Here is a 17,483-nt window from a genome sequence, read left to right on the forward strand (position 1 = left end):
TCATTATAGGCTGGCTGGGTGAAATCACATAGGACTCAGCTACGCAGCTGCAAATAAAATGTTTTAGGTGTGTTGTAGAGTGCATTTGTACAAATGTGACATAAGATGGCGATGGTGAGCTATGGCAAATTCAACATATTTTTCAAAAGCGTTTTCACAACGTTTTTTATATGTGTCTAGATTCCACCATAGTGTCACTGTCAGCCACCCAGGTTGATATGCTGGCAAATGCCAGTCCCAGGAGAATTCTAGTCTACTTGAACAGCCTGTTGTTTGCTCATCGTTTTCACAAAGCCAAGACATTGCAAAGCCTATAGACCGGAAATTATTTACCACTTGGAAAATTAGTAAGAAGAACTTTGCACAAAGTTCCTGAGAATCTTTTTGGCTGTATTAATTGGAAAACATTTCCTGGAACAATTCAGCCAGGATGATGCTCTTAGGCTATCTTGGGACTGCCAGTGATGCTCCTTCTTTTATTTGTTGACCAAACTGGCTGGGCTTGATGGGAACATTTGCATTCATAAGTAGGAAGCAGCTGGACTGGCCCTATATGAGATGAGAGCAGATGCCCTTCTCCCTACCCAATGTCATGATGTATAGTATCCAAGGCAGGTGAAGTTGTTTTTTTTAAAAAAGAAATACAGTGGTACCTCAGGTTAAGTACTGTACTTAATTCGTTCCGGAGGTCTGTACTTAACCTGAAACTGTTCTTAACCTGAAGCACCACTTTAGCTAATGGGGCCTCCTGCTGCCGCTGCTGCACGATTTCTGTTCTCATCCTGAAGCAAAGTTCTTAAGCTGAGGTACTATTTCTGGGTTAGCGGAGTCTGTAACCTGAAGCGTATGTAACCTGAAGCGTATGTAACCCGAGGTACCACTGTATAATAGTTTAGTATTATCATTGTACAAAACGGGAATGCTCACAAATAATTTTATAAGATTACAGTAAATTAAAAACACCACATAGCTGTGCACTGGCTTAATATTTATCGTTCCAAAACTGAAGAGGAGGAATTCAAGACTGCACTCTTCCAATTGTTCCTTCTGCACGAGCATTTCAGCCCTACCAGATGGAATCTGTGCACTGTTCTGTGGGTTCTTCTGGCTCCCTGCCCATCCAGTTTCAAGTCTTTGGGGTTTATAATGCAATTCTTGATACTGTGTTTTTGTTCCCCCGTATTTTCAGGCTTAAGGAACACATCCTGAAGCTGCAAAGTAGGTAAGCTTGAAAAGAGGGACGTGGTGAATAGAAATGTATTTGAATTTGTTTGACCTTCTAAGTCTTTTTTTTTTTTTGTATATTTTTTATTAGGAATTTCAACATAACAAATTTATCAAAGACATATCATCCTCATTTTTCCCCTGCATGTTATAAAATTTTAAATATCCTTAATTTATCTATCTATATATTACCAATAAAAAATTGTGTATGTTTATTCAAAACCTGCCAAGGAGTCCAGTTCATTTTGTTGTTTCTTTAAATACTTTGCAAAGAGTTCCCATTCTTCTTTAAAATCACAGTTGTCCTTATCACGTAGTTTGTGTGTCAATTTCACCAATACCGCATAGTCCATCAGTTTCTCTTGCCACAGTTCTTTAGTCGGGATGTCTTCATTCTTCCATCCTTGTGCTCTTAAGACTCTTGCCACCATTGTCGCATACATGAAGATGTTTTTCAATTTCCTTGGCAGGTCTTTTCCTACAATCCCTAGCAAAAAAGCTTCAGGTTTTTTTTACAAATGTTAATTGGAACATTTTCTTCAACTCATTATATATCATGACCTTCTAAGTCTTTTGATGCAGAGAAGATCATGACATGTTGCCTGAATCCCATAAAGGAGTTGGAATGTGAATTGAGAGCATATACTGGAACAACATTTGCACAGATAAACACAGGCCTCCTTGCACTAGGCTGTCAGGGGTTTAGACTGAGCAGAGGCACCCCTCCACTCAACTCTCCTGACTAAGTGGGTCTCCTACCGTGGTAACTTATCCCTTCCTCCATCCCCCTATTGAATTTGTAGGTGGGCTGGACTGAGCTGGAATAGGATCTGCTGGATTCCAATCTAGCCTCCCAGCAGCAGGCCCAATCTGGACCCGATTTCTATGGCATCCTGGAGCTGGCACCGGAACTGAACCCAATTGTCCTGCCCCCCTTGGCTGCCAGCACGACTGGACTGTGAATGCAACAGTGTCACCACCACTCCACAAAGCCCCATGGATGGGTGGTGTTAGGATTGCAGCCTTACTAAGAGGATTTTAGTCTATCTGCACTGAAGGGGTACACGTTGTAAGGCATATTCATGTGCACACCCCCATTTTTTGCAAAATCAGCAGTGCAGTATCTCATTCTTCATGCCTAACTGGGGCTGGACTGGAGCAACTATAGTTAGGCTGGTATCCTCAGGTATAGCCATACATCAAGCTTGCGTAAATTATGACCAGGCCATACGTAGTTTGCCAGACATATTTTGGCTCATCGTGTTGGGTGAACCAGACCAGTGTGTTGCTAAAATCTAGGCCTACTCAATAACATAAGCAAAGCCACGCTGGCCATGCAATAACGATAGCTTTTTGCTGTTTTCCTATGTTTTCCACAGGCTGGCTGCTGAACAGCTACAAGATGGCATTGAAGATGGACTGGAGAAGCCTGAGAACTCAGCAGTAGGTGAAAACATGGGGAAGTGCCACCAGGCGAAACTGGGTAATGATGAACAGCTAGCTCCTGTGCTGAAAGTATAACTAAGCATGGAAACAAGCCCGCCATTTTGGTTTATGCTAGTAAATACAGCCTGCTTCTTGCAAGCATAGATGCGTTCCAGGTTGCTCCTCCGCCAGTCCTTGTATTGTTAAAGCGGAACTGAGAGCATCACCTTCACCAGATTAAACTCATTATGGGAAGCCATAGCAGCATATTGCCATGCTCTTCCTTCAGCCCTCCTCTTTGCAAATCACACTTTGCTTCTCTGTCTATTGTTTATCTCCATCTAAAGTTACCCCCCCCCCCGTTTCCTTAGTGGAAAAGATGAGCAAATGGACAGAAGTGGTTGACAGTGTGGTGCCTCATCTCCTGAAGCTCCTGGCAACGATTCGAGCAATGCAGGCGTTTGCTTGGCGATTTCTAGAGCTCCACATCCTGAAGATTCTGTCCACTTGGATTATCTGGATCACTGTACACGAGGTCAGCTAATAACTATCATGCTTGCCTCAAAGCCTGTAGGGAGACCCAGAAAGCAGAGTGAAAATCCAGGCAAGGAGGTCTGGACCATGGACAGCTCTGAATGGAGTTGGAACAAGCTCCTGAGCTTGGTCCCAAGAGCAGCAGGCTAGGATATTGCTCCAGCAAAGGTCTGGAGCCAACTGAAATTTAATTAAGCTGCAGACAGATCAGGTTTTTAGCTCCTCTGCTGGAGAAACCTTTAACACGCAAGAGGGTGATGCTTGATTCTTCAGGTGCTGACTTTGCAGAGCTAGTGGTCCTGAAGCCATGGAGCCGGTAGCAGTACTGGTGCCAAGGGTCTTTGTTTCCTGCCAGTGGGTCCACGCAGTCTTGGCCTTGCCACCAAACTGCCCTGTCCCAATGCCATCCAGGTGATTTGCAGTGATGCCTGTTTTGGGAGGGCAGCTTCGAGGCTGTGCCATATGACACAGGGCTTCCTAATTTGAAGTATATATCTGTACCAAGGAATGGACAGGCCCATCCAAGTTTGGTCCATCCCAGTTCTTCATGGGAATGGGACTAAGTCTGCCCCAACCCCTTTCCATGCAGATTCTTTGAAATCTGTGTGAAAACACACAGATCTTTTTAAAAGTACTTGCGAGTTGGTGCAAGTGCTCAGAGGCAGCTCTGAAATGCATGTACATGGCTGTGGATTGTGAAGTAGACCCACAATCTGATCTGGGTCATGATCCACCCAGATCAAATCATCTGAGCCTACTTTGGAATCTGAATTTGGTGTCCCTGTCCACTGGTCCTTGTTCAGACAAAATGTTAGCACCCACTTCTTCCATAACTGCAATGTATTAAAATGTTCGTTGCAAAGTGACTCCAGTCGTTGTTGGTTCTGTTGGTAAAACCAACGTTTTACTTTTTACGTTGGTTCACAGGTGTCTTTGATGAACTACCCTTTCTTCATCCTCTGGGCATTTGCCCTTCCATATTCCAAGCTCTGCCCACACGCCTCCAGGATCTGTACGTTTTGGTCCTGCGTGATAGTCTTCTGTAAAATGGCATACCAGCTGAAATTTGTCAAGCCCCTGACATATTCTTCAAACTGCACACAGGTCTGCTTGCTACATACCAAGGACCCAAACTTCTGAAGAATTTTCTGTGCTTGCTTGTGATTTCCTTAGAGCAGGGCTGGGGAATCTCCAACTCACGGCCAAACTTGGCCTGCCTGAAGGTCCATTTTGGCTTGCAAGGCCATTCCCCACTCACCTGCCTATCAGCTGATGTCACTTAGATCGGGCTGCCATACAGCCAGATTTTCCTAGACATTACTGGGATTTCAAAGGTGGAATTGATGTCTGGGGGGAATTTCTGAAAGGTGGAGCTTTGTCCTGGATCTTAGGCAAGTCAATAAAAAAAATAATCACATTTTTGGGGGGCGTTTTGGTGAAAAAAAATCCATCAACTTTTGGGGTTCCTGATATGTCCTAGTTTTCGGGTGTAAAAATGGTGGCAAATTGGCAAAATGGGGGTTTGTGCTGGTGGGTTTCTAAAAGAAAGTTCAACAATCTTGGGGTCTTCCTAAAAAGTTCAGCATCTTTCGGGGTGTCCTGGTTTTTACTCTTTGAAATATGACAACCCTACACTTAGAAATGCTTGTCTCCTCAGGGGCTTCATTCAAATATGACTTCTTATCACTACACCAACATGGATGAATTACTGGAAAAGTCATTGTTGTACAAGGCCCCTGTTGACCCAGCGCATTGGTTTGGCGGGCTATTGAAGTGCAATGACAATGTTCTCCCATGTCTAAAGGTATGAATCTTGTTTAAACACTTGTGTTAGGGTAAGTAAACACTTAGATATTACAGTCATTTCAAAAACACTTGATTATGTGCGAGTCATACATACGAAGGCTGGCCCTGCTACTGGGTAGAGTGGATATTTGTCCAGACCCTTGGTTTGTGTCAGCCACCAACCAACTCACATTCAGTGTGGTATAAGGAATAATCTAGCTGTGGGTGGGGCAGGCATTGTTCCTGTTGTTTCCTGGGCATTCTTGTGAAGCATTCTTCTTTCTTTCATTTTGTAGAATCACCTCACCATCCTGGTTCTTATGGCTCTAGAGGCCACAGTGCATCGCCACCAGCTTTTTTACCGAATTCAGAACCAGCTAATGCCGCCTCCCATGGGGAGCATTTTTTATGACGTGGCCTGGGAGAATCTGGATGATGGGCTCCTGAGTTGCATCAAATACTTTGCCAATTACAGTTTCTACAAGTTTGGACTAGAGGTAAAAAATGAAGAAGATTGGAAAATTTAAAGTTTCTATATAGAAATATCGCAAAATTAATGAGTGATAGAAAAATGGTGGATTGATATTTCATGGATTTAGCAGGAATGTTATAAGGAGTTAAGCATATATAAGTATTTTAGTTTTAATGTTAAAATAAGGTTAAAAAAATTGGTGAAAGGAGGGAAAGTTAAGTTACATTATATTGAGATAAATTACAGAACAAAAATTGGAAAAGATGGAAAGGATTTGCTGAAATAGTTAATCGAATTAGAATACAAAAAAGGGAGGTGTGAGGAGGTCAAGGAAACAAGCAAATGAAAGATAAGTTGGGAAGATTAGCCGTGTTTTTTGTTTTTGTTTTTGTGGTTTTTTTCTTTTTTTTCTCCCCCCACTTTTTCCTCTTATTGTGATGTGTTGTTTTGTTTTTGTTTAATATGGTGTTATTACTTTTACTTTTGCTTTTTGTAACCCTTAAAATTTTAATAAATATTATTTATAAAAATAAAAAAAAATGATTTGCAAGAGAGGAGCTGGGTAGGGAGGCTGGAGGTCAAAAGAGGTTTGGTTTAGAGAGGGACACATTTCAGTGCGACATCTGAGAGCCAAGCAGGAAGCCCAAGGCAAAGCTTTTCCTCACATTGCTTGATATGTACCCAGTTTCATGAACGGAGAGAGAAAGCGTTTTGTGTCGCCCACATGCAAAGGAAGGAAGTCTCTTGAGAACTGGACAGTGCAGATGGTGAACTGGCAGCCATTGCTATCACCACAGAGGCACTTTTACTTAATACACACCTGCACAGAGACATTTAGCAGTGTGAACTGGCCCACAGACCAGATGTTTCTGTGTAAGCCTCCCCCGCCCCGCCCCCGGTGGTACAGATGCCATTAGCTCACTCCTTTTTATATTTCTTTCACACACACAAATGCCATTTAAAGCCTTAAAGAGTATTTTTCATAATTGCAGTCAAGGAAAGAAAGCACTCGACTATTCTTGAGAAGTGAGGTGATGTTCCTCTGAAGCTGTTGCTTTCAGCCTGCTCCCACCTTCCTTTTGGAAAAATGTGATTTGTGATTTTAAAATAAATTTGAAGTCACCCTTCCACTACAGGTTCAGCAGAATCAAACCAGGGTCAAACTATTTAGCACTGTCAACTCATGTGATCCAAAAGTGTGGTCTTTGATGTGGTTGGTAATGATATGGAATCCTCCCTCCTTGCCTGTGAATTTTTCCTTCCTTCCTTCCTTCCTTCCTTCCTTCCTTCCTTCCTTCCTCCCTCCCTCCCTCCCTCCCTCCCTCCCTCCCCCCCTTACACAATCTCTTCCCACCTTGGATCAAATCTATGCTTCCAGGTGTCATAAGAAAGCTGCAGAGATAGTGCAGGATAGTGCGCACCCCGGAAATGATCTCTTTCAGCTTCTGCCTTCTGGAAGAAGGTACAGGGGTTATAAAGACTAGGACTAGCCGCCTGAGAAACAGTTTCTATCCAAGTGCGATTTTGGTTTTAAACGCAGTGTAAGGTAGTCTCTGTGGGAGTATATTGTGTTTAATTATGGGGTATCAGAGTTTTTAGAGGGGTAACCAGGCTAGGATAGCTGGGATAGCAGGCTTGTTGGTTTTTGAATGTGATGCAGATTTTTTTCAATTTTGTTGCTCTGTATGGGACAATGACAATAAAGATTATCGTATCGTATCGTAAAAATAAATCTACTTGAGAACTTCCTCAACTTTTAAACTTTTCTTTTTTTGAGAAGAAATAGCAACACATTAAAAGCAGCTGTGAAAGGTTGGTTGCTTCCCTTCCTTAAGCAGCTCCAAGCAGCAGCATTTGCAGAAGGGAAGGGCACCACAACTAAACATCTGCCAGGTAGTGCTTTAAGAGAAAGATCGATGACCCCTGAAAATTCACCAGAGGTGTGGCCTGGCTGGGATGAGCTGATTACTACTGTGCAAGCTCCTAGGCCTCATTAGCCCCCCCCCCCTTTAAGTCAGCTTATTGTACATAAGCAGCAGAAGTCAAGATACACACATGGCGTTTAGATTCCTGCGCCGTTTTGTTGTGTCGACCCCCTTCTTTGCCACCATCACTTTTCAATAAGAATGAAACAAGAGCCTTCCTGAATGAGGCCCAAGGCTCATCTGTCCCAGTATCCCTTTCTCACGGCGGCCAACCAGTTGCCTATGGCAAGCTTGCAGTCAGAACCTGAGTGCAACATCGCTCTCTCCACACTTGTAATTCCCAGCAACAGACATTTGGAGACATACAGTGTTTTACATCAGACGTCTTTCATAGCCATCCTGGTTGGTTAGAGATTAAAACACTAACCCAGACCTTAGGATGCAATTACTCCCTCCCCCAGGTGCATTTTCTTCCGCAGAAATTATACCAGACTACACTATTGTTGGGACGCGGGTGGTGCTGTGGGTTAAACCACAGAGCCTAGGGCTTGCTGATCAGAAGGTCGGCGGTTTGAATCCCCGTGATGGGGTGGGCCCCCGTTGCTTGGTCCCAGCTCCTGCCAAGCTAGCAGTTCGAAAGCACGTCAAAGTGCAAGTAGATAAATAGGTACTGCTCCAGCAGGAAGATAAATTGCATTTCCGTGCGCTGCTCTGGTTCACCAGAAGAGGCTTAGTCACGCTGGCCGCATGACCCGGAAGCTGTACACCGGCTCCCTCAGCCAGTAAAGCGAGATGAGCACCGCAACCCCAGAGTCGTCCGTGACTGGACCTAATGGTCAGGGGTCCCTTTACCTTTAAAGGTAAAGGTAAAGGTACCCCTGCCCGTACGGGCCAGTCTTGACAGACTCTGGGGTTGTGCGCCCATCTCACTTAAGAGGCCAGGGGCCAGCGCTGTCCGGAGACACTTCCGGGTCACGTGGCCAGCGTGACATCGCTGCTCTGGCGAGCCATTTACCTTTACCTTTACACTATTGTTACCAGCACAGTTATAAACGACGCCCCTGAATTTCAGACCCTCCAAGTGTCCCTGTTTTCCAGGGACAGTCCTGGGTTTACAGAAGCCGTGCTGGTTTCTGATTTGATGCCAGAATGTCCCGTTTTCCTTTAGGATGTACCTATTTTCATTGGAGAAATGTTGGAAAATATGGTAGGTTTTCCCGGTTTTAATTGGAGAAATGTGAAAGTTGTAGAAGTTCCAAGCCAAGGAGATAAGTAACTGTTTATATATATTCCAATCTGCTCAGAGGGCTAGGGATAATAATAATAATAATAATAATAATAATAATAATAATAATAATGGAATAGATAAATATGTTGATATGCATAGATTAAATATGTAAAATTGAACCAATTAAAAGTAAGACTAACAATGGATAGATAACAAACAGGATAATGTCACAATGTAAAATATACGTTAATTCATAAGAAGTCGAGTTGTGGTAGAATAAAGTCACATGGGTGTATTTTATTGTCTTCATTATTTCAATGTACACAGGGTTTGCCTCTGTTGATTTGTAATTGTAAAACAGGTATTCTTTTGTGATCAATAAACAGACATAAATAAATAAATAAATAAGGAATAGGATGTCCCTATTTTCATTGAAGAAATGTTGGAGAGTATGGGATTTCAGCTTGCCAATTAGTTTCCTTTCTGAGCACAGGAAGCACATGAAAAACTCCTGAGCACACCCCCCCCCTTCTGCTCTTTCAGATCTGCTTTGTGGTTGCCATCAATGTGATTAGGCAACGTATGGACTTCTATGCCCTCATCCATGCCAGCTGGCTGATTTACCTGTTGAGCCGCCGGCGGAGGAAAGCCATGGCTGAAGCCTGGCCCAAATACTGCTGCTTCCTTGCCAGCATCGCAGCCTTCCAGTATCTCCTCTGCATTGGTCTCCCACCCGCTTTATGCCAAGGTACATGCAGAACGGTGTGTTCTAGCAGGTAGCAGGGCAAGTACATTCGGAGGGGGGGGGGTCGTCTAATTTAGGATGAGCAAAAGGGCGACTATGCCGTCTGCTGGATAGCCAAAGTTTTGCCTCTTGGCAGTTCCCTGTGAATCAAATGTGCCCAGACAGTAAGCTCGGAAATTAGTTTAAGATGCTTTGTGTAATGCAGATAATCTCTTTACTGGCAGATTATCCGTGGAGAACCTCTCACTGGCTGCTCCATTCAAATCTGATTAAGTGGCTGTATCTGCCCGATTTTGCCAAGAGGCCGGATGCTAGTTTTCTCCTTTGTAAGTATAATCTGTAAAGTCATGGGACACCTGCTTAACAGGTGTTAATAGCTGTTTCTTCCAGAGGAGGAAACGTCTAAATTGTGGCATGATGTAGTTTGTCAGGTAACATGGGAAAACTTGAAAAGCCAGGTGGGTTAATAGCAAACTGGGACGCGGGTGGCGTTGTGGATTAAACCACAGAGCCTAGGACTTGCTGATCCGAAGGTCGGTGGTTCGAATCCCTGCGACGGGGTAAGCTCCCATTGTTTGGTCCCAGCTCCTGCCAACCTAGCAGTTCGAAAGCACATCAAAGTGCAAATAGATAAATAGGTACCACTCCAGTGGGAAGGTAAACAGCGTTTCCATGCGCTGCTCTGGTTCGCCAGAAGCGGCTTAGTCATGCTGGCCACATGACCCAGAAGCTGTACGCCGGCTCCCTCAGCCAATAAAGTGAGATGAGCGCCGCAACCCTAGAGTCGGCCACAACTGGACCTAATGGTCAGGGGTCCCTTTACCCTTTACCTTATATACTGAGCTGGCCCATTGGTTCATGTTGTCAAATGTGGCCCTCCAAAGTTCTCTGTGTGGCCCTTGGGACTCTCTCCACACCACACTCCCACCTCAGCCACACTTCCTCTTTCCAGACCTTTTGGGTGTTTTTGCCTGCTTGTCCTTGAACTCTGATAATGCCCTTTGCTTGCCCAGATGTAGGACAGAGATGGGTGTTTGTGTGGAGAAACCAGCTTACTGTACAAAGCCTATGAAGCGGTCCATAAATTTGTTTAATACTGCCGCTGCTACTGCTACCGTTTGCTCTGTCATCCAAACCTGCACGATGGTTTGTTTCAAACAAACCATGAGCAGTAAGCCAAAAATAAGCCAAGAACAAACCTTGGTTGCTCTACCTTCTTTTAAACTTTTTTTTTAAAAAAAAATGCTTACAATTAAAAAGCAGGGAGAAAATATTCCAAATAAATCAAATCTCTTTCCTCGCCTCCTTTCTCCCCCCTTGCAGATGACTTCCTGCTTCTGCTCGCCGCCTCTCTCCAGTGGCAGGTGTTTGAAGATGAGAATAAGCTGGTTGTGAGGATGCAGGCAGGAGACAATGTAGAGATCAGCCACAGCCTCGACCCAGCTGGGCTAAGCGAGTACAGTCTGGTACCAAACTTTATCCACTGCAGGCAAGAAACTGTATTTGGGGCCTAGGAGTTTGTGTGCTCTCTCTCTCTCTCTCTCTCTCTCTCTCTCTCTCTCTCTGTGTGTGTGTGTGTGTGTGTGTGTGTGAGAGAGAGAGAGAGAGAGAGAGAGAGAGATTGCTCCATAAAGAAAATAATAATAATAATTTATTATTTATACCCCACCCATCTGGTTGAGTTTCGCCAGCCACTCTGTGTTAAAAACAGTACAGCATTAAATATTAAAAACTTCCCTGAACAGGGCTGCCTTCAGATGACTTTTAAAGATAAGATAGCTGCTTATTTCCTTCACATCTGAAGGGAGGGTGTTCCACAGGGTGAGCGCCACTACCAACTTGTCCATTAGGAGAAGTCAAGGTGACACTTGTGTGAAGATATGAGAGCCACGTAACAGAAATGCTTGCTCATGATAACATAGCCCCCTCCAGACTGGTAGCTTTCCCCCAGGTATATTATGCAACATATCACTGATGCAATAATAGTGTGTTAGTGTGGATTTATACTGGACCATCGATCCGCTCTGAAATAATGACCATCTGGATGTGCAAACTGGTCCATTAGGACAAGTGGATCTCTGCTCTCCAAGCTCCTAATTACTTACAACCAGTCCAGAAGGTGGCACTGGCTGTCAGCTTCCTGAGTGTCGCCCTTGCAAAATTCAGTAGGGAGCAGGATGGGGGCAAAACAAGAAGAGTTAGTTGGTTCCACCTACCATTGGTTCGGGCTTCACCTACCATTAGCTCTGGCTCCTCCTAGTGGTAGCCTCCCTACCTTCTACCCTATCAGCTCCATTGAGCGCCAACCAATTGGGCACCTGGAAATGCCCCCGTGTCACAGCTATGCCATTTGTGATTTGTTCATCTCTTGTTTCCTTCAGGTCTTATCTGGATTTGGTGAAAGTTATTTTGTTCAGATACCACTTTTGGTTTGTCCTTTGCCTGATTTTTATGACCGGGACAACAAGGATCAACATCTTCTGTGTGGGCTACCTCCTGGCCTGTTTCTACTTCATGCGTTTTGGGCAAAGCCTCCAGCTGAAGCCAGTCAAAGACATACTCAGACTGTGGGACTATCTGATTGCGTACACAGCTTTGGTTATAGCTGCAAAGAACCTCCTTGCCGTATGTATTTGTCAAGCTAGCAGAGGTTGAGCAAAATTATCACCTTACCTGTAGTCATTGTCCCATAATGGACTGTGATCTCGGTTGCTCCAGTAAGTCACCTCAGGGATAGGTACAAGTGCAATTGCATGTTTATTTAGATGAGGAAATAATGCACAAGGATGACTCCTGTTTAACCTGAGATGTTGCTCATACTATCTTTTATTGTTTGATGCTTTGGTGTGTTCTTTTATACTTTGTTGGAAGTTGCCCAGAGTGACTGGGACAACCCAGCCAGATTGGAGGGTTACAAGAAATAAATCATCAACATCATCTCACAGTATTGGTTTGAAAGGGCCAGTCTGGAGCTTAGAGGAATGCATTAGATTCCCCCTGAACTGTCATCTTTCTTCCCTCCTCTTTGCCCACAGATTGGAGCATGTGCATATCTTAGTAAATTACAAACAAACCATTGTTGGCTAATTCAGACCTTTGGTATGTTCTGCACAATACCGGGATATGACGTAGGTAAGTAGGTTGCGGAAAGAGAGATCCTCTGGCATTTCAACTTAAATCAAACACTTCTGATGAGAAACAGTTTTCTTCTACCTTTTCTTTTTTGTAAAAAAAATCTTATTCCCCCCCCCTCTCTCTCTCTCTCACACACACACACTTTACAGATTTTAATATAGACCATAAATTACTTTATCCATTGACTTCCTGTCCTCCCCTTTCACGGTTTCCATATTTATCCTTGAATGCTGCATATTTCACATATTTTATTCAATACATCCATTTTAACCTATTTATCTTAATCACTAATGCTGTTGCTCAATATTTCAAGTCCTCATGTTTTCATCTTGCTGTAGTAGCTCTTCAAATACTCAATAAAGCATCTCTGGCCCTCAATGAATTTTTCATCATTTTGGTCTCTAATCTTTGCTATTAATCTTGCCAGTTCTACATACTCCATCATTTTTAAAAGCCATTCTTCCTTTGTTGGAACCATCTTCTTTCCATCTTTCGGCATAAAGTATCAGTGCTGCTGTCATTATATACAGTGGTACCTTGGTTTAAGAACAGTCCTGTTTATGAACTATTCAGTTTACAAACTCCGCAAAACCGGAAGTAGTGTCCCAGTTTGTGAACTTTACCTCGGTCTAAGAACGGAATCCCAATGGTGGAAGGGCATCGGTGGTGGGAGGCGTCATTAGGGAAAGCGCGGCTCGGTTTACGAATGGTTTCGGTTTAAGAACGGACTTCTGGAACGGATTAAGTTTGTAAACCGAGGTACCTCTGTACATAAATAAATTAACCAACTCTTTTGGTACATCATTAAATATAATTCCTAAAAATAAAAGCTTTGGGTTTCTTGGGAATCATCAACTTGAACATCTTTTAAATCTCATCATACATCATTTCCCAATAGTCCTTAGCTTTTTTGCAAGTCCACCACATATGGAAAAACGTTCCTTCTGTCATTTTGCACTTCCAACACAGACTTGACTTAGTTTTGTATATTTTGGCTAACTTATTTGGTGTTAAAACAAAAAAAAAAAAATTCCTTCCAGTAGCACCTTAAAGACCAACTAAGTTAGTTCTTGGTATGAGCTTTCGTGTGCATGCACACTTCTTCAGATAAGGTGCATGCACACTTCTTCAGATAAGGTGCTACTGGAAGGAATTTTTTTATTTTGTTTTGACTATGGCAGACCAACACGGCTACCTATCTTTATTTGGTGTTAAATACCATCTACTGTATAAATCATCTTCATATAGTTTTTTCTTAAAGTGTAACAAGCTGTACTTGTTAGATTACTCCTCCACAACTTCTCCCATGAAGACAGTTATATATTATGTCCCTCATCTCTTGCCTGATTTCTCTTACTTTTTCTATCATGTTGAACACCCTGCTATAATGAAAGTGTGAGCTAATGTTTAGATTTTTGCATGCATTTTTACCTAATATACATATTTTTTGCAAGCAATTATCTCTAGTATAATGGACTGTTTTTATTAATATATTTATTTTTATGTACACTTTCCCTGATATATGTACTTTTATACACATCATTTGCTGAGAGAACTGCACTGCAAAATTCAGAGAAGTGCAGATTTCAATGCATAGCTGCATTTCATTGTGTGTGTGTGTGTGTGTGTGTGTGTGTTTAAATGCAGATTAGATACTTGTATAAATAGACAACCTGACCTGTGCTCCACATTGCTTGTATGCCAAATTCCCCATTGATGATCATCAGTGAACTTCAACTACGGACAATGACACAAAGATCTGAAATTGAAGCTACAATTTGCTTCTTTCCCAGCAGTTATTGACCATGTTTTGTCACCCCTACAAAATCGAAGGGTCGTCCCTGGCCTCCACATTGAATAGCATAATTAGAACAATAAGGAAACTGCATGAACCACTCACATCCTGGCCACCTGGAGAATATGTTGTGTGTTTTCCTCTTATCTAGACCCACCTGAGGATGAAATATGCGAACTGCCTGAGAAGGAAGCAGGAATAACCTGGGATGCGATATGTTTCACTTTCCTGCTAATCCAGCGTAGAATTTTTACTAGCTACTACTACCTCTATGTTGTTGCAGATCTTAAGGCTGCCAAGACCTTGGCCTTCAGGTATGTGGCAAAGATGTATGAAGTCCGAACAAGATTGCAGATTGTTATTGAGACAGGAGAGGGAATCAATGCTACAGACTGAAGACCAATTCGCACAACCAAGTTGGTAGGATGAATAAGCCATCTGGGTGGAACTGGGCTGTTGAAGAGTCAGTTGACCTAGATTTCTCCTTTGCTGTGAGATGTAAGCCTTTCTTATAAGTTACTGGAGTAGTGTGATTTGTGGCCTCCTTGTGCCTAGATCCTATGCTGCTTAAACAACATGACTTTGGTAGGAAGCAATCAGACATGTTAGGCAACTGATGGGGTTGCATCTCTCTCAACCATATTGGTTGTCAAAACCACATGATTCCTTTCTTACATGGGTTTCTGGAGCAGTATGGGTTCCTACCACTGAAGAATAGCTCCCATGCTAGGAAAGTAAGATTAGATTTCTTCCTTCAGAAATAAGAAACATGAAGTTGTCTTTTCTTATCAGTTTGTATCCAAATGTGACCTATAAGGTAGATAAGATGGTTTCGAAATTGTCTCATACATGCAGAGGAGCCGAGCTGTTTGAAGTAAAGCTTAAAAAGGTGGTGGAACTCAGGATGGAAGAAGAGAGAAAATCAATGCAAACCATGAAGAAGCAGTAAGTCTTGCAACCTCAACATTTATTTACAGAATTGTATAACAATTGACTCAGAAGTGGTTGGGAAGGCAACTTCAACATATTTCTGTTTCTTTTCTGAACCTCTAAAATACAGTCCGAGTATTAAAATGAGCTAGTGAAACAGAGAGATGGTTGAATAGTACTTAAAAAGGACAGCATCTTGGACAGATACTGAAATTGAATGAAATTGACTTGCAGTGTGGTCTGTGTGTAGTATGAACTTAGCTGTTCAGGGCACCTCTGGGAAGGTACACATTTATCAGTGATATGAATTCCTTGCAGTTCTGGATATATGGGCCCTGCTTCTGGTCTCTGTGGGTCATAATGCTGGTCACAAGAGTTGTTGGTTTTTTTAAAAAATCCCCCTCCACCTGTGTTGCTCCATTATCTTTGTGAAAGAGATGAAGGGCACTTAAAGGTGCTGGATGGGAGCTGGTGATCTCTTCTCTAATAAATGCCATGCCCCCAAGGAATAGGCAAGTCTTGATCTTAGTACATAGTAAGCCCATTCAGGGTGTAGCATATGAGAATGCCTGCTTGCTGCTGTGTTCGGAAGCAAGCTCTGTGAATGAATTGCAGAGGACCAAAAGCAAAGGCAGTGTTTGTTTTTCTGTGGGGAATCTATAGGCTGGAGCTGATCAAACCAAAGAGAAATCTCACCACCTTGGAGAAATGGGTGCCAGAAGCTGTGCAAGAGTCTGAAAAAGCAGAGGATTCAGGTGGAAAACATTTGTTTTGTTTTTAAATGGCATGTATCTTGCAATGTAACTTATTAGAAAATGATAAATGGCTGCTTAATGGTTTCCAGTGCATTTCTTCATCACTTTCCTCATTGCAGAAAGTCCATTGGGGGGGGGGAGAGAGGGGCAGGTTTCAGGTCATGGTGCAAGAGCTCCAATTCCACTTTAATTGCACGACCTAAATTTGCTGGTATGTAGGATTGAGCTACACCCCAAAACAGTGGCAGTCCGGAAGCAATAAAAGTTTGCATAATGTGTTGTTTGTTGGCTAGCCTTAGGAAGAGGCAATGAGCTATGGAAGGAGGTCAATGAAGGAAATTTTATGGAGCCCCTTCTGCCTTCTGCAGTTGCCCACACACTTTGAAGTCTGTCTTTGTAATCAAGTGGCTTAGAAACTATACAGAAAGGAGGATTTCCATTCTTGAGTTTGATCTCTTTTCAGAAACGCTGGAGGCAGACCTCTTATGTTGCCTTCTCTTCATGAATCATGTGTGGGGTTGCAGGGCATGCTTTAACTGCCTGTCCATGGGAACATTTTATTGAGTAGTTTTTTTCTGGGCTCTTTTGCAGAGGATGATGCTAACAAGAAGGAAAATGAAGGCAAAAAGACATGGTGGCAACCATGGGTCACTCACACTTCAAGTAAATCTCTTGTGTTTACAATGCCTCCCTTAGTGTGACACCTTGCAGCTGAAGTTTTCTATTCAAAAATCACTGTTCGACCAATATCTTACCCCAGGGTTGGAGATCCTGTGGGCCTTCGAATGTCATTGGACTACTACTCCATTCATCCCTGATCATTGGTCATGCTGGCTGGGAAAGATGGGAAGTGGAGTCCAACAACACTCGCAAGGCCATAACTTTCCTATCCAGGCTGTACGTTGCTTCGTTGACTACTCCAGGGATTGCAAAATCCAAAGAATTAATGGGTTAGATCAGAACAACGTTGGCTTGATCAAGAAGAAAATGCTGATTAGCTGGGAAGCAGATTTATTTATTTATTTATTTAAGCAGTATGCAAAACCCACAAGGTTCCCCCAGTAGCTAACATTCAAAGATATACTGCCTTTGAACCTGAAGATTCCATTTAGCTCTCTCGGTTAAAAATGGCCAATAGACCTTTCTTCTATTAATGGGTCTACTCCCCTTTTAGAACCAGTGATTAGCATTACATCTTGTTGCAGTCAGTTCCATATGTAGGCCATTGCATCCCAGAGATTGACATGCAGCTACAGATTAAATAAAATTAAAATCAACATGTCGGCATGCATTGACATTTCCTCCTTATTCTTCAGCCCCAAAGGGGCTGGTCTTAGGAAAGGTCTTAGAACTATTCTGAAAGGTCCTCTGACCTGCACAGTGGTGGTTCTGCAGTGCAATAGTTACCCATTAACATCTTTGAACTCACACTCAGATGGTTGAGGTGTGGACTTCTGTCATCTTCTTGGCTGGGTGGAAGAGGAAGTTCTAATATGTTTTAGTGGCTGCAAAGAAAAGAAAAACCGCTTT

At 42.9% G+C, this 17,483-nt stretch overlaps 1 protein-coding gene across 1 annotated transcript in view; it reads left to right on the forward strand.

Annotated features, from left to right (window-relative positions):
- LOC307217507 (piezo-type mechanosensitive ion channel component 2-like) overlaps nucleotides 1-17,483 on the forward strand; it is a 67,966-nt gene that overhangs the window by 25,035 nt on the left and 25,448 nt on the right. Inside the window, exons 17-31 of the mRNA XM_079978714.1 lie at nucleotides 1,190-1,222; nucleotides 2,604-2,707; nucleotides 3,021-3,184; nucleotides 4,111-4,287; nucleotides 4,841-4,987; nucleotides 5,265-5,465; nucleotides 9,137-9,341; nucleotides 9,563-9,664; nucleotides 10,662-10,827; nucleotides 11,720-11,963; nucleotides 12,374-12,470; nucleotides 14,420-14,582; nucleotides 15,124-15,213; nucleotides 15,862-15,953; nucleotides 16,545-16,616. Of these exons, the coding sequence (XP_079834840.1) occupies nucleotides 1,190-1,222; nucleotides 2,604-2,707; nucleotides 3,021-3,184; nucleotides 4,111-4,287; nucleotides 4,841-4,987; nucleotides 5,265-5,465; nucleotides 9,137-9,341; nucleotides 9,563-9,664; nucleotides 10,662-10,827; nucleotides 11,720-11,963; nucleotides 12,374-12,470; nucleotides 14,420-14,582; nucleotides 15,124-15,213; nucleotides 15,862-15,953; nucleotides 16,545-16,616 (2,057 nt within the window). The remainder of the gene's footprint in view (nucleotides 1-1,189; nucleotides 1,223-2,603; nucleotides 2,708-3,020; nucleotides 3,185-4,110; nucleotides 4,288-4,840; nucleotides 4,988-5,264; nucleotides 5,466-9,136; nucleotides 9,342-9,562; nucleotides 9,665-10,661; nucleotides 10,828-11,719; nucleotides 11,964-12,373; nucleotides 12,471-14,419; nucleotides 14,583-15,123; nucleotides 15,214-15,861; nucleotides 15,954-16,544; nucleotides 16,617-17,483) is intronic.

The sequence above is a fragment of the Podarcis cretensis genome (assembly GCF_951804945.1).
Source record: "Podarcis cretensis genome assembly, chromosome: 6".
Taxonomy (NCBI): domain Eukaryota; kingdom Metazoa; phylum Chordata; class Lepidosauria; order Squamata; family Lacertidae; genus Podarcis; species Podarcis cretensis.